Here is a 15,276-nt window from a genome sequence, read left to right as displayed (position 1 = left end):
GGTTCAAATACAGTATCAAATTTGAAAGATTTAATTTGGATAACGGTGCCAAAGCCGGGACAACTTTTTAAACAGCTCTTCTTGTATTATGTAAATAATTGTTTAAGGCATCAGTGCTGGATTTACTTAACAACATAAGGTTGCTTGCCTGGGGCCCATTCAGAAATGATTCCAAGAATATGTTCAATCATTTAGAAGAAAGGAAAAGTGAATTGTGTTTATTACAAAGGGCCCAACACATCTCAAAAAACTTAGGGCCTTATCAAGTGTAAATCCGGCCCTGTATGGCATAGTTCTAGGAAGGAAAAAGCGTGAACGGTTTGAACATAGACGCTGTATAGGAATGGACTTGGCTTATTAGTTATACATTATATTTAAAATTAAAAGTTTAGGATTAGGGTTAAGCTGACGATGTAATACCATATTAAAAGACCAAGATGGCGAGAACAATGTCTCTCGTGTACCAATTATTAAAGATGTTCGTACATAGAGTGGAAAACCTATAAATAGAGATGATATTTTTGGAGTTACCGGTGTAGAGAACAAAGGAAGCCCTTTTAATAAAAAAAATATTGTACAATAATGTGTGTTTGTGTACACTTTTTTTTTTTTAGCTTAAACAGAATTTTTCTAAACTCTTCCATATGTAGCTAAATTTTATTGCATATAGTTGGCAGCATTAAAGTTTAACTTTGGTTTCGTATAGTTATAATGTTTTTGTTTGGTGTAATGCACAAATTGTAAGACAAATTTCCATACGGACAATAAACATTATTATTATTATTATTATTATTATTATTAGCGTCCTTTATTTTAATAAGTTTTGTATGAAACCCCCGAATTAAAAGATGAGTTCATGTCAAATAGAAAGTTGACCTGGTATCGATTAGGCAAAGTTGTAACATGGACGTGTTTTTGGACGTCATGATAAAAAAATAATAATTATGACGTCATCTTTTCATTTGGACTAAAAATAACTCGTTTAAGTAAAGTATAAATAAAGCAACCCCTTTCAGACCTTACGACCTGTAGCGCAGACAATGTATAATCTGTTTGTATGGCCGACGGTTGACGAGGTTGTCGTGTGGTCAGCACAACGACCAAGCGCATTTACTTTACCCTAACTAATGCCAGGTACTTATCAGACTGAGGGGCGTCCCAAAAATTGCGTAATTCAATATCACAGTCATCACGGAGATTCAAACCCGAGATCCTGGTTTCGGAAGTCTATCGCTTTACCATTCAGCCACCATGCTTGCGAACTCGTTTCAATGGAATGTCTGATGGATTCGTGAAATCTGTACAAAGGGAACATTGATTAAGGATAGGTCCACTATAATATTATGTGAAAAAAACGTTAATAAGCTTGACAGGAATCAACAAATTTTAATGCAGCAAATAAAAAATGCTGTGACAGTACCCCACAGATTAGAGCCATTTTAACATTAAGAAAGATTAATAATAAGGCTTGTCTTCGAGTTCGAAGATTAGTGAGGAATGCCATATTTCCCATGGCTGCGCAGTCCCAACTGTGACCTACATATTTTGCCACATAGAGGGCAAGCATAACCATTGTCCGCATGTGGTCGATTTAGATTTTTTTTTCGCCGTCTGCGTCTGTCCTCGGCAGCTGATTTTCTTTTGGTCTCAAATGTGTATCCTTTGTGAGTGACCCCCAGCTGTCTCGTTCCGATGCCGCCTCAATTTCAAGGGAAGTTGATAACCGTCTGGCCAGGGTCAGTAGCGCTTTTAAGAAAGATTAGAGCAAGCTGATTTAGGGAACTAAAAAGGAGATGGGGCATCAATCCAACTTTGAGCACATTAGGGTAGGATAATGTAAGATAATGTAAGATAATGTAAGATAATGTAGGATAATGTAAGATAATGTAGGATAATGTAAGATAATGTAAGATAATGTAGGATAATGTAAGATAATGTAGGATAATGTAGGGTAATGTAAGATAATGAAGGATAATGTAAGATAATGTAGGATAATGTAAGACAATGTAAGATAATCAGATTATCAAAAAGAAAACGACGAACAAGAGGAGGAGGGGGGAGAACAAGCGAATCTTATAGCACGGCCAAGCACAACTTTAACATGACATGCCCTGTTGTAGCACAGACTAGCACTTGAAAAAAACATGCACATTTTGTCCTAACCACGCTGCAGTTTTCTGGTTTATAATGTCTAATAAAAGAATAAAAGTCATCCAAATTTTGTTTAAAAAATCGGTTAGGTAGATCCTGTAGGCCTACTTTTATTTGTTCCGAGAAAAAAAGCAATAACATGTGCTCCTTGAGATAGTTCTTAATGTAGATTGGTGTTCAACAATTCAGAGAGAAACATTACGTGTAGGCGTAGAGGCCATAAATTTAATAAATACCTGGAAACGGCACCACCAATCTGTTATTGTGTTATGTTAGATCATTATTATTCCATTACAAAAAAAATTAACTTCTATATCTATAAATGATCAGCTTTTATGGAAAACCTTTTTCTTTCAACTTTGGCTAAGAAAGTATATATTATTATGTATGGCAACATGTTCTTATTTATGTATGCTTCTTTTCTATGATTTTTTATGGCATTTTGTTACTCTTATTATTAGTATCCATGTACGTCGTGTTAACCTTACGTTATTGGGCTTTGGAATTTGTATGGCCTACTTTCTGTGATCGCTGTGTAATGTGGTTAATCTGTAACTTGGTACAGATCTGTGTGCATGTTTGTTTGCTTGTCATTGTATGAGCATTCGTGTGTATGCTTGTTTACGGATATGCGTGTGTGTGCGTGTTTATGCATTCGAGCGTACGGAACATAGTCTTCATTTTAATTAACGTAAGGTTGTAACACCTTTTTTTTTTAAATCATAGCGAAATGCAGTACGGAATATGAGAGTCATGGTGAAACCATTGAGGGTAGCGTATAGAATATTCTGATCAAGTCTTAACAGCTAACTCTTGCGTGGGGATTAGGAAACCTAGGTGGCAGGGGAGGGAAGCGTGCTACTTAGTTGAGGGACGAGCGAGCCTCTTGCGCTGGTACCAAAAGAATGTAAAAAAAAAAAAAAAATCAATTTTTCTTCACTTAAACAGTCATCCAATCCTTCCACTAATCATATATCTGGTTTCTTACCTTGACTTAGCCTACCTGCCTTTTGTCTTGTCGCCCAATAATCTGTTGGTGTGGCCACGTTATTAGAGACCGACCAATCTAGGACTCGGCATTGTAATCTAATTGAGACTTATTAAATTTTATTTTGTTTTTCAGAAGTGTCTAATAATAATACTTACGAGTTGATATTGATAGATATGTGTTTGTAATAAAGTTTTTATCTTTGCTGTGAGTTTATTTATATATATATATATATATATATATATATATATATATATATATATATATATATATATATATATAAAGGTCATATTTGCTAGTAAAGTGATGATTTAATATTGATAATTTTCATTCACTTCGTAAATTAATATTTAACTGTTTTTTTTATTCATCTATAAAGTTTTTCAGGCTTTTATATGTCTAGAAATTTCACAATAATTTATTTAAAAGTGAAAAAAAATCTAAAAAACAGGACTTCTAATTCTATGTGTATATCCATGTATTGTTATTTACAGAATTCATAACAGAGTTCCGAACGAGTCAATTGAATACTTCTAAATTGAGTATGTCTCTAGTATTCTTTCTTACACCAAGTGGATAAATTCTAACGAAAGCGTGTTTATATTCTGTTTATTTATTGAAGTATTTCTGTGACCTTGTTATCTCAACGCAAACTTGGATTCAAACAATACTGGATACGTTGTAATGTAGTCTGTGTATATTTTCAATCATGTTAATAAAGACTACAATGGATACACTCTCTGGACGTATAGTTTACATTCTTGCTGTATTATTATGTTTACACCGGTCTTGTAAAGGTAAGTGGGTAATTTACACATTGGTAGTTTATTTTACTATATCCTATGTCAAATCCATAAAAATTATCAAGTAAATTATTTTCTTTATTTATGTTGATTGTTAGTGCATTCTGTTTTGAACTTTATTTGTATATTTAGTTATTTACAAATTAGGCTCTGAAATGAAAGTTTATTTTAACCAATCTAATAGATCTTTTTTTTTAAAGTAAAGTGTATTTTGCAAGATAAGATATATGTTGGTAGGATTCGATATATAAAAATATATATCAAGAAGGGAATAGTTGGGCAATTCATATGTGCTTTTTGATACCTCCTACACTAGAGCCTAAAATACTGTTACTCAGCTAACGTACAAAAAAAGCGTTATTTGTTTTTATCAATCTGCTAATTTTTTTTTTACCGATACATTCACAATTTAGCTAACTCATAGGCCCTATAAGAAAATTTCCCCTTTCAGACAGATGATGGAAAGGTCATCTTTTTTTGTTGCCTATGGTTAACGAGGGTGTCATGTGGCCAGCACAACGACCAACCGCCTTTACTTTTCCAAAACTACTGTCAGGTACCCATTAGAGCTGAGTAGACTCAGAGGCGCCCAAAGATCCCGAAATTAAAAATCTCAGTCATCACCAGGATTCGAACCCGGAATCCCCGGTTTGGAAGCCAAGCGCGTTACCGCTCACCGCGCCTCCCTTATAAAAAAAAATAGCTTAAATAGACCACAAAGAACAACGTCTCTTTCTGCATGAGTTTTAGCAACATATGTGGGTCACGTGAAATACTGTCTGTACTCATCCTACAGACTCAAAGACATACACCTTATTATCCCCTTCACCTTCACCACCGTCACCTATCCCTTAGTCTGTTGGACCGTTGGGGCACCACACAAGATTTGTCAACCTTCTTTCTCCATTCCTCTGTCTTTTGCCTTGGATAGAACCTCTTTCAATGGCAGGCGAAGTGGCGTAGCTAAGAACTTTCCATCGTTTCGGAACCCGAGCTTGATCTCTTTGCATTTTGCGTAATATTTAATCTTTAATGTAAAAAACACTCATTTGGGGGCCTCCCTCAAGTGGGGCCCCGGTTGGATTTTTAAATTCTCCCCCTCCTCCCCCTATCCTAGCAACGCCACTGGGTAGGCCCGTCCATTCTTTTATGTTTTCCCATCGCTTTGTCTGTCTGCCTCTTCTTTCCCTGGACACTGTTCTCCGAAGAAAGGGCTTTGCGAGCCCTGAAGCCCTTGCGATATGGCCAAAAGAGGTTTAGGTTGCTTCTTTGACAGTAGCTAGCATGTCATCGTGAGGTTCCAGTCTCTCTAATAATCCTGTTTCTAACCTTTTTGTCATGCGGTCTTTCAAAACAAAACAACAGTTTCTTAAAGAGTAACGATGAGGATAGTTCTCTTGCTGCCACATCTATCTCTCTATAGAAAGGTTCATCATTTCTATATAAAACAAAATTAGTTAGTATCACTAATTGATTAACTAATCGGTTACGTTTTTTAGCGGCCCCCGAAAGGGGAAAAGACGCTATTAGTTTTGTGCGAAATGTCTGTCCGTCTGTCCGTCTGTCCGTCCGTCCCGTTTAGATCTCGTAAACTAGAAGAGATATTGAAAATCCGACTTCACAATATTTTAGAACATTCAAAGTTCTGATGCAACGGCTACTTTTTTTTCCTGAAAGCGAAAATTCTCATTTTAAAAATCAATTATGCAAGCAGTTTTTTATAAGAAAAAGCTAATTAGTATACATTATATGTTAAACCTAATTTAAGACGAATAATAATCTTATAAATATCATTTTCGTGAACATTTTTTCTATATAGCGGAATTTTTTTTTTTTTTTTTTTTTTTGAGGATTCGATTATGAGATTGAGCCTTTTCAAAACCATTAACTTATTTAGTTCGAACCGAGTGTCCCGGGTTCGAATCCTGGTGAAGACTGGGATTTTCAACTTCTGAGTCTACCCAGCTCTAATGGGTACCTGACATTAGTTGGGGAAAAGCAAAGGCGGTTGGTCGTTGTGCTGGCTACATGACACCCTCGTTAACCGTAGGCCACAAAAACAGATGAACTTTACATCATCTGCCCTATAGACCACAAACTAGTTAGGCCAGGTTCACATCTAACTTTACATTCACTTTCACGTATCCTTTGATCTGCGGGACGGTTGGGGCACTACACAAGATCTGTTAACCTTCTTTCTCCATTCTTATCTATCATTAGTCTTTGATATAATTTCATTCGGATGTTCTTTCTGAAAATATTGAAGCCTACCTGGGTGGACCACTGGTCGTGCGGTTTGCGCGCTGGACTGTCGTTTGGATTTATCGACGATCGAAGGTTCAAACCCTGCCTGCTCCCATCCCCCGTCGTCCTGCTGGAGGTTTGGACTAGGAAGTAAACTATCTTCAACTCTGAAGGATTATCCGAATTATGTAAAACATTTTACTTCGGGGGCCGATTTTGAGTTTGTGTTTCCACACAAACTGTCTTTTGTAACCTTGTTTTTAATTGATTCGTGTGTTATCATAGACAATTAATTATTGTGCAAAATTTGCAACTTGATTCAAGAATGAGAAGTGAAAAAAAAAAAAAACGTGTACACGAATGTACACAGACAGCCAGATAGACAGACAGACAGAGTGAGTCTGTACAATCTTTGTAAAAAAGAAGTGTTTCTGAAAATGTCCACTCGTGGAAATGTTAAAATAAATTTAATGCTTAATAATATTTGTTTAAATTATAGATGAAAAATTAAACCCATGATAAAGTGTTATAAAACTTTTGATATTTATTGCACCCCTTTCCCCCCCCCCCCCCGAGGAAGCATACTGGTTAAGCCAGAGCCTGTCTAAGATATATTTTCATTTTAAGTTGATGTATTGATATCAAAATACCGGCTGTATTGAACAAATGAAAGTTAGAACATGCAAATTAGCATCTAAAAATAACCAAATTAACTTTGATTCTTCAACTCGTGAAAACAATTAACACGATTCACAAGGAAATGTATGAACATGATAAGTGAACATGATAAATGAACATAATAAATAAAAATGATAAATGAACATGACAAATGAACATGATAAATGAACATGATGTAACTGTATACGAGTCACTGGAGCAAACACGAGCTAGACATATTATACAATCATGTATGCATGTAACTCTTTGGGTTCAAATCAAAATGATAGAGATTAGAAAAAGGCAATCTTAAAAAAAAACATTTAAAAAAAAGCGTAAGAAATACTTCTATAAAAATACAATACTTCCTTTATACAACTTATAATATAAGGGTTGTCTTCCAGTCCGAAGTGTAATGACAAGTTCAACTTATAGAGCAGAACGTGAAAATTGAGTTGATATGTTTACACAGGGCCGGTCTTAAGCCACTGCAGACTATGCGGTCGCAGTGGGCCCCGCGCTTTCATAGGCCCCGCGCTTATTATATCGGTAATTAATGAACTGCAAAATATATACGAAAAATTCCTGGAAATGTCCTGCATTTATTAAAATCTCATGAAAACTCAAAAAACTCTCTTTAAAAAAAGACAAAATTGTCATTTGTGGGTGTCATTCATTACGAAAACGCCAATCCTACGTGCGATAAATAAAAGGCATTGTCAGCTTTCATGTAATAAAATGTAATAATCGGAACGACCGTTAAATACACCGAAAGTTCGAATACCTTATTTACTTTTATAGTCACTGGCATATAACTATGCTGTAGGTTGCAAGGTTGGGAATCTTGTACTTAGTAAAGAATGAATAATATACAAAGTCGATTTTTTTTTCCTAATACAAAATCTTAATTTTCACTTATTATCCTTATTCCGACCCAGACTAGGCCCCGCGCAATCAGTTTCGCATAGGGCGCCGCAATTGTTAGGACCGGCCCTGTGTTTACACAGATGTAAATGACAGTAGGAAACTTCCATTCATCAAAACTTATGTTCATGTTCATGTTCATCAGTAAACGTTGTGTTAAATTATTCTTTAATTTATTAAACTCTTGAATCAGTAATGCCTTAGATTCAAAATTCCCGTACGCGGTATTCCTTTCAAGCACGAAAAAGTCCATTGCAAGAACGATGTTGGATCTAGATCTAGACCTTGTAAAAAAAAAATGAAATGTATTTATTTGTATACTAATAAATGTAAGAATTTTAATAAATTTTAGCCCCTACCCCACTTTTCCACAAGAAAGAATACTGGTTAAGCAAATGTATAGATCTCAGTAGTGGCTGAGTGGTTAAGCGCTTGGCTTCCGGACCTGGGATCCTGGGTTTGAATCTCGAAGAAGACTGGGATTTCGAATATCGGGATTCTTAGGGCGCCCCTAAGATCACCCAAATCTAATAGGTACCTGACTTAAGTTGGGGTAAGTAAATGCGGTTGGTCGTTGTGCTGGCCACATGACACCCTGCACGTTTACCGTTGGCAGTAGAAACAGATGACCTTAACATCATCTGTCCCATAGATCGCAAGGTCTGAAAGGGAAGCGCTAAGTTTAAAAAAATTCTATCATCGGTTCTAATTGTTTTCCTTGGGGTTTAGAATGAGATGCTCATAAAACTTTCCAATGTACATTTCACAACCACACTGTGAACTCTAGGAGGTATAAAGACCAGCCGGTATATCCATAGTTTCCGTTATGCTACATTTATGATTGAAAAAAAAAGTAGACCCCGCATCTTTGTATAACCCGCACAACTACCATTCGACGGTACAACTTGTATAACCCGCGGATAATATGAGCGACCATACGGTGAAGCAGCAGAACGGGCGTGTTGAACAAAAATACACATTTTTGGGAGCATGGGCGGAGAGATCTACTTTTGCTCGACAAAAAGGCCTCATGTCAATCAGGTTTGTCCTCGTCCCATATGCTAGGACAAATTTGTACTAATGCTCCTTCTTCCCTAGTGCTATTAGAGCATGGAATGGGTTGCCTGAGCTAGCCAGGAAAACCAGTGACTTGGCAGAATTTAGGTCAATGGTTAATATGCATGACTAAATGCATGACGCGTAGGACGTAATCATCTTCTTTTTTGAAGTAACGTCTGTATTGTATAAGATAAGATAAGATAATATCCGGTTCTATGATATTAACTCTTTCTTTCCGTAATTATTTACCATATTCTGGTGCAATCAACGCTGGTATCGTCAGTTAGGAGAGAAAAAGTTAATTCACATTTGTTTGTTTTTTTATTAGGACAGAATGTCCCGATCTTTTCCAACATACCAAACACCATATCTGTGAACGAGAATGCCACTGTCGGATCCAGTATTTACAGAATCACAGCAAATGACTCGGATAACGGTGACACACTGAACTACACGCTGTCTGCGAGTGCCACGTTTACCATCGACTCCAGTACTGGGGACATAGAACTTATCTCCGCTTTGGACTATGAAAGTTCCACCAAAGTTTATGCACTCACCATTACGTAAGTGATTAATGCAAAGGTATAGCGAAATGAATTTGAAATTTTCATACATGGCGGACAAAAAAACTATAAATAACTAGCTTTTTGGTGCATCCGGCGTACAACATAAGGGGACGTGTGATAAGATGGGCTTTTTCCTTAAGCCAAAGCCTCTCTTTTGTACCAATTTATTTCGGATGGTGTTTGTATTGCATATTTCAGTATAAAGATAAATGTATATGATGTGTGGTTTATGTGTTTGGATCATGCATTGCGGATTATGAGTTTATTTTAAATGTTCTTAAAAACGAGTTCCCACACGACACTAAAGCTAATCACAGTTACCTGCTCATTGTTTACGCTTTCATTTTTAAGATCTGCTTGACATTCTTTAAACAATACAATGCACAACGATATGAAAAAAAAGCTGAAGAAATATGAAGAAATGCTGGAGCGATATAATGTGACCATAAGAGATTATTATTATAGCTTTTATATAGCGCTACTTTCATGCTTATAGCATGCTCAGAGCGCTTTTAGGTCCAATCTAATTTGTGGACCAGTGGGGGGAGGGGGTATCTAGGAGTTGGTTTTCCGTGCTGCCTTTAGGCGCTCAGTAAACACAACTCTGCCCGAGTCGGGAGTCAAACCTCGAGCCCCTTTCTAGGTAGCCAAGTTCAAGCGCACTTGGCCTCTCGACCACGCTATAAATGTAACAAATTGAATGGTTGAAGATTTTTAGAGAAATTATAGAATAGAATTATAGAATAAATACGCAAAATCAATGATGTCAAGGATACTGTATTGTAAGGTCACTTCTGCCAACGTAAGATCACAAATTATGTTGTGCTATACGAAGAAGGGTTTAGAAATTGGATTCAGCTTACGTGCAAAGCTTTTTAGATTTTACCAATGCTTCGTCTGTCTGAACAAGGTACACACCTATACGCTATCAACTAATTCAATTTTCACTCCATTTATTGAAATACCCCATTGAAGAAAAAATAGACGCCATTAATAATTTAATCAATACCAAATTATCCATTGAGATTGTTTTATTGCATTCATTTCATTTCAATGAATTCATTCTTTATAATACTCATTCCTTTCTAACACAATAATAATAATAATAATAATAATAAAAACGAAACAACGAAAATATGGGAACCTTGCCTTGGAGATTAAGCGTTTAAGGAAATTATCTAAAACAACAATATACCCCATTGTTATATCAACCGAGGGGATAATAACAACTGACCTCACAGATACCGTCAAGGCCCTTGGCATTCCTAGGACCATTCTCGTTGCCTGTCAGAGGGCGGTACTTCTGCAGACCCGCCACATCACCAAAAAATTCCTCAGTGGAAACTGATAAACGGACTACGATGAATTTTGTTTCCCTTTAACGAAACTCGACCCTGGCTTCGCCAGAGAATGAATACTCGTTGTTTTATAATAATAATAATAATGTCAAGAAAGAGACAAACACTGATATTAATGAGATAAATAAATTTATAGTCAACTATTTTGAAACACCAAGAAATTTGTTTGAGATACATCTCGCTACGGTGGCTGTCACGGAGCTCTCTGGACAAATGACCTTCGAGCTAGGCCCAATTAAGCAGGGACCAAAACAAAACATATGCCTGCATGGAAAAAGCGCCTTGAAGACAATATCAATCAGCTGAGGAGCCAAATGGATACAATAGGACAATATCTTGGAAACAACCAGTCCGCGAAAATTCTTAACAAAATGAAGTCCATATTAAGAACAACTGGAATCAAACTGACGGAATGTGACAGCCACGCACGACTCTTATGTTTGAAAGATACTCTGAGACAGAAAGCTAAACTAAAGGGAGCTAGGTTAAAGCGCTACAACGAAACCACCAAAAGGAAAGAGCATAATACTTTATTTCAGCACAAAAGAAAACAGTTCTTCCGTAAACTAGCTTATAATAATGCTGACGAAATTCAAAACATTAATAGCACTAAACACTGCGCGTTCATCGACTATTGGGCAGCGCTTTGGTCTGACCCTCTACATTACAATGTACAGACTGACTGGATCGACGAAATCCAAACTACAAACAACCTAATACCAGAAATGTCTGATGTGGATTTCACAGCAGAGGAAATCTCAGCAGCTATATCAAAAACTCACAAATGGACTGCTCCTGGGCCTGACAATATACAACTTTTGGCTGAAAAAACTTACAGCCATATATGTACCACTAACATCAAGTTTTAACGAGTTAATATCAGAACTGTCTTCAATGCTGATAGAACTCACTGAAGGGAGAACATCTCTCCTCTCCAAAAAAAGGTGATCCGAATCAACCATCAAACTATCACTTGTCTGTCAGTGGTGTATAAACTACTAACTTCACTATTAAAAAGTAAAATGTTTAAATTTTGCTCTGCTCATAAGCTACTAGCAGAGGAACAACAAGGTTGCATTGAGGAGTCGATGGGATGTAAATTACAGCTAACTATAGATGGTATAATATTGCACCAAGCTAATAGAAGAAAAAGAAACATCGACTATAAAAAAAGCATTCGATTCAGTTCTGCATTATTGGCTGTTGAAAACCCTGGAAATTCATAGAATCAACCCAAGAATAAAACAACTACTAAAAGTCTGTATGGATAATTGAAAGATAAGCCTACACCTTAATCGTGGTTCTGTGCACATAAGAAGGGGTATGTACCAGGGTGACTCTCTATCTCCGCTCTGGTTCTGCCTAGCTATTAACCCACTATCTAAATTACTCCATGGCACTACAAACCGTTTTAGAGTTGACACTAAATGTACAAAGTCTGTGTCTCACCTGTTATACGTGGATGATTTAAAGCTAAATGCAGAGAACGAGCAAAAGTTACACAGCTTCATTAGTGACGATATCTGCATGTTTTTTGGCTTGGATAAGTGTGGTATCATGAGGATAAAAAAGTGCAAGGCAGCCAACATCAACATTGCATTTGAAGGCATCGAAGAACTGAACTCTGCCTCCCTTTATAAATATCTTGGAATAAACCAGAATGCCACGATAAACCATAAAAAAATTAAAAGAGGACTTTCTTGGTAAATACAAGCAGAGAGTAAATAAAATTCTCAACAGAAAACTGTCTGGCAGTAACCTCATCACGGCAATAAATAGCTGGGCCGTCGCAATGCTCCTATATACCCCATATGTCATCAAATAGACAGCCACCGACCTACATGACATTGACAGACTCACGAGGAAATTATTAACCAAATTTCGATGTTTACACCCCAAGTCTTCCACCATAAGGCTATACCTGCCCCGAAAGGATGGAGGCCTTAGATTGCAGAACATCTTCAAACTGTGTAAGACGCAAAAATACGATAAAAACTGCACGCCTCCAGCAATGAACTTCCTACGCAAATATGACTATGATGCAACCCCTCTGAACCTAAACAATGTTGATGTTAATGTCGGTTTGGACGACGTAGGACATGAAATTCGCCAATGGGAAGAAAAAACACTCCACGGAAAATTCCCGGCTTTATTAGATGGGGACAACATTGACAAGGCTGCTTCCTTAGCATTGCTCAAAGCAGGTCATCTCAACCCTGAAACTGAAGGCTTTGTTACAGCAATACAGGACAGAGTATTTAGGACAAAAAATTACGAGAAACATATCCTAAAACTCAATATTGTTGACAAATGCCGAAAGTGTGGAAATGTGGGTGAGTCATTGAACACATAATGGCAGGATGTTCAGCCCTATCGGAATCTGCCTACCTAGGTCGCCATAACCAAGTTGCAAAGTTAATACACCAGTACTTGGCTTTGACACACAATTTGATCGGTAAGGATACTCCTCCGTATTACAAATACTCACCACAAGAGGTTCTCGAGTCTACGGATCCTCTTCTGTACTGGGATAGGCCTATTTTGACTGACAAAACGGTAGATTTTAATCGCCCTGATTTGCTGCTCATCGATAAAAAAGAAAAGGCCGCTACCATTATTGACATCGCCGTACCACTATCTTATAATTTAAAAAAAAAAACAGATACCTTCAAGGCCCTTGTCATTCCAAGGAACATTCTCGTTGCCTGTCAGAGGGCGGTACTTCTGCAGACCTGCGGATCATCTACTGTACCGTATGGGCCTATTTTGACCAACAAAAAACGGTAGATTTTAATCGCCCTGATCTGCTGCCTATCGATAAAAAAAAAGAAAAGGCCGCTACCATTATTGACATCGCCGTACCACTATCTCATGATTTAAGAAACACTGAGTTGGAAAAACAACGGAAATATGGAAACCTAGGCTTGGAGATTAAGCGTTTATGGAAGTTATGTGAAACAACAATATACCCCATTGACATATCAACCGAGGGGATAATAACAACTGACCTCACAGATACCTTCAAGGCCCTTGGCATTCCTAGGACCATTCTCGTTGCCTGTCAGAGGGCGGTACTTCTGCAGACCCGCCACATCACCAAAAAATTCCTCAGTGGAAACTGATAAACGGACTACGATGAATTTTGTTTCCCTTTAACGAAACTCGACCCTGGCTTCGCCAGAGAATGAATACTCGTTGTTTTATAATAATAATAATAATGTCAAGAAAGAGACAAACACTGATATTAATGAGATAAATAAATTTATAGTCAACTATTTTGAAACACCAAGAAATTTGTTTGAGATACATCTCGCTACGGTGGCTGTCACGGAGCTCTCTGGACAAATGACCTTCGAGCTAGGCCCAATTAAGCAGGGACCAAAACAAAACATATGCCTGCATGGAAAAAGCGCCTTGAAGACAATATCAATCAGCTGAGGAGCCAAATGGATACAATAGGACAATATCTTGGAAACAACCAGTCCGCGAAAATTCTTAACAAAATGAAGTCCATATTAAGAACAACTGGAATCAAACTGACGGAATGTGACAGCCACGCACGACTCTTATGTTTGAAAGATACTCTGAGACAGAAAGCTAAACTAAAGGGAGCTAGGTTAAAGCGCTACAACGAAACCACCAAAAGGAAAGAGCATAATACTTTATTTCAGCACAAAAGAAAACAGTTCTTCCGTAAACTAGCTTATAATAATGCTGACGAAATTCAAAACATTAATAGCACTAAACACTGCGCGTTCATCGACTATTGGGCAGCGCTTTGGTCTGACCCTCTACATTACAATGTACAGACTGACTGGATCGACGAAATCCAAACTACAAACAACCTAATACCAGAAATGTCTGATGTGGATTTCACAGCAGAGGAAATCTCAGCAGCTATATCAAAAAACTCACAAATGGACTGCTCCTGGGCCTGACAATATACAACTTTTGGCTGAAAAAACTTACAGCCATATATGTACCACTAACATCAAGTTTTAACGAGTTAATATCAGAACTGACTTCAATGCTGATAGAACTCACTGAAGGGAGAACATCTCTCCTCTCCAAAAAAAGGTGATCCGAATCAACCATCAAACTATCACTTGTCTGTCAGTGGTGTATAAACTACTAACTTCACTATTAAAAAGTAAAATGTTTAAATTTTGCTCTGCTCATAAGCTACTAGCAGAGGAACAACAAGGTTGCATTGAGGAGTCGATGGGATGTAAATTACAGCTAACTATAGATGGTATAATATTGCACCAAGCTAATAGAAGAAAAAGAAACATCGACTATAAAAAAAGCATTCGATTCAGTTCTGCATTATTGGCTGTTGAAAACCCTGGAAATTCATAGAATCAACCCAAGAATAAAACAACTACTAAAAGTCTGTATGGATAATTGAAAGATAAGCCTACACCTTAATCGTGGTTCTGTGCACATAAGAAGGGGTATGTACCAGGGTGACTCTCTATCTCCGCTCTGGTTCTGCCTAGCTATTAACCCACTATCTAAATTACTCC

At 37.2% G+C, this 15,276-nt stretch overlaps 1 protein-coding gene across 3 annotated transcripts in view; it reads left to right on the top strand.

The window, feature by feature from the left end:
* LOC106079921 (protocadherin Fat 4-like) overlaps window positions 1-15,276 on the top strand; it is a 103,198-nt gene that overhangs the window by 1,579 nt on the left and 86,343 nt on the right. The window contains exons 1-3 of one of the 3 annotated variants that reach the window (XM_056025320.1): window positions 2,794-3,232; window positions 3,634-3,936; window positions 9,155-9,389. In XM_056025320.1, coding sequence (XP_055881295.1) covers window positions 3,849-3,936; window positions 9,155-9,389 — 323 coding nt within the window. In that variant the 5' untranslated portion in view covers window positions 2,794-3,232; window positions 3,634-3,848. Of the gene's footprint in view, window positions 1-2,793; window positions 3,347-3,633; window positions 3,937-9,154; window positions 9,390-15,276 lie in introns of those variants that run through there. The other 2 variants (XM_056025319.1, XM_056025321.1) reach the window with 2 other exon arrangements.

The sequence above is a fragment of the Biomphalaria glabrata genome, chromosome 4 (assembly GCF_947242115.1).
Source record: "Biomphalaria glabrata chromosome 4, xgBioGlab47.1, whole genome shotgun sequence".
NCBI lineage: Eukaryota > Metazoa > Mollusca > Gastropoda > Planorbidae > Biomphalaria > Biomphalaria glabrata.
The sequence above is the reverse complement of the archived record's forward strand: the minus strand, read 5'-3'. Positions and strand labels throughout refer to the sequence as shown.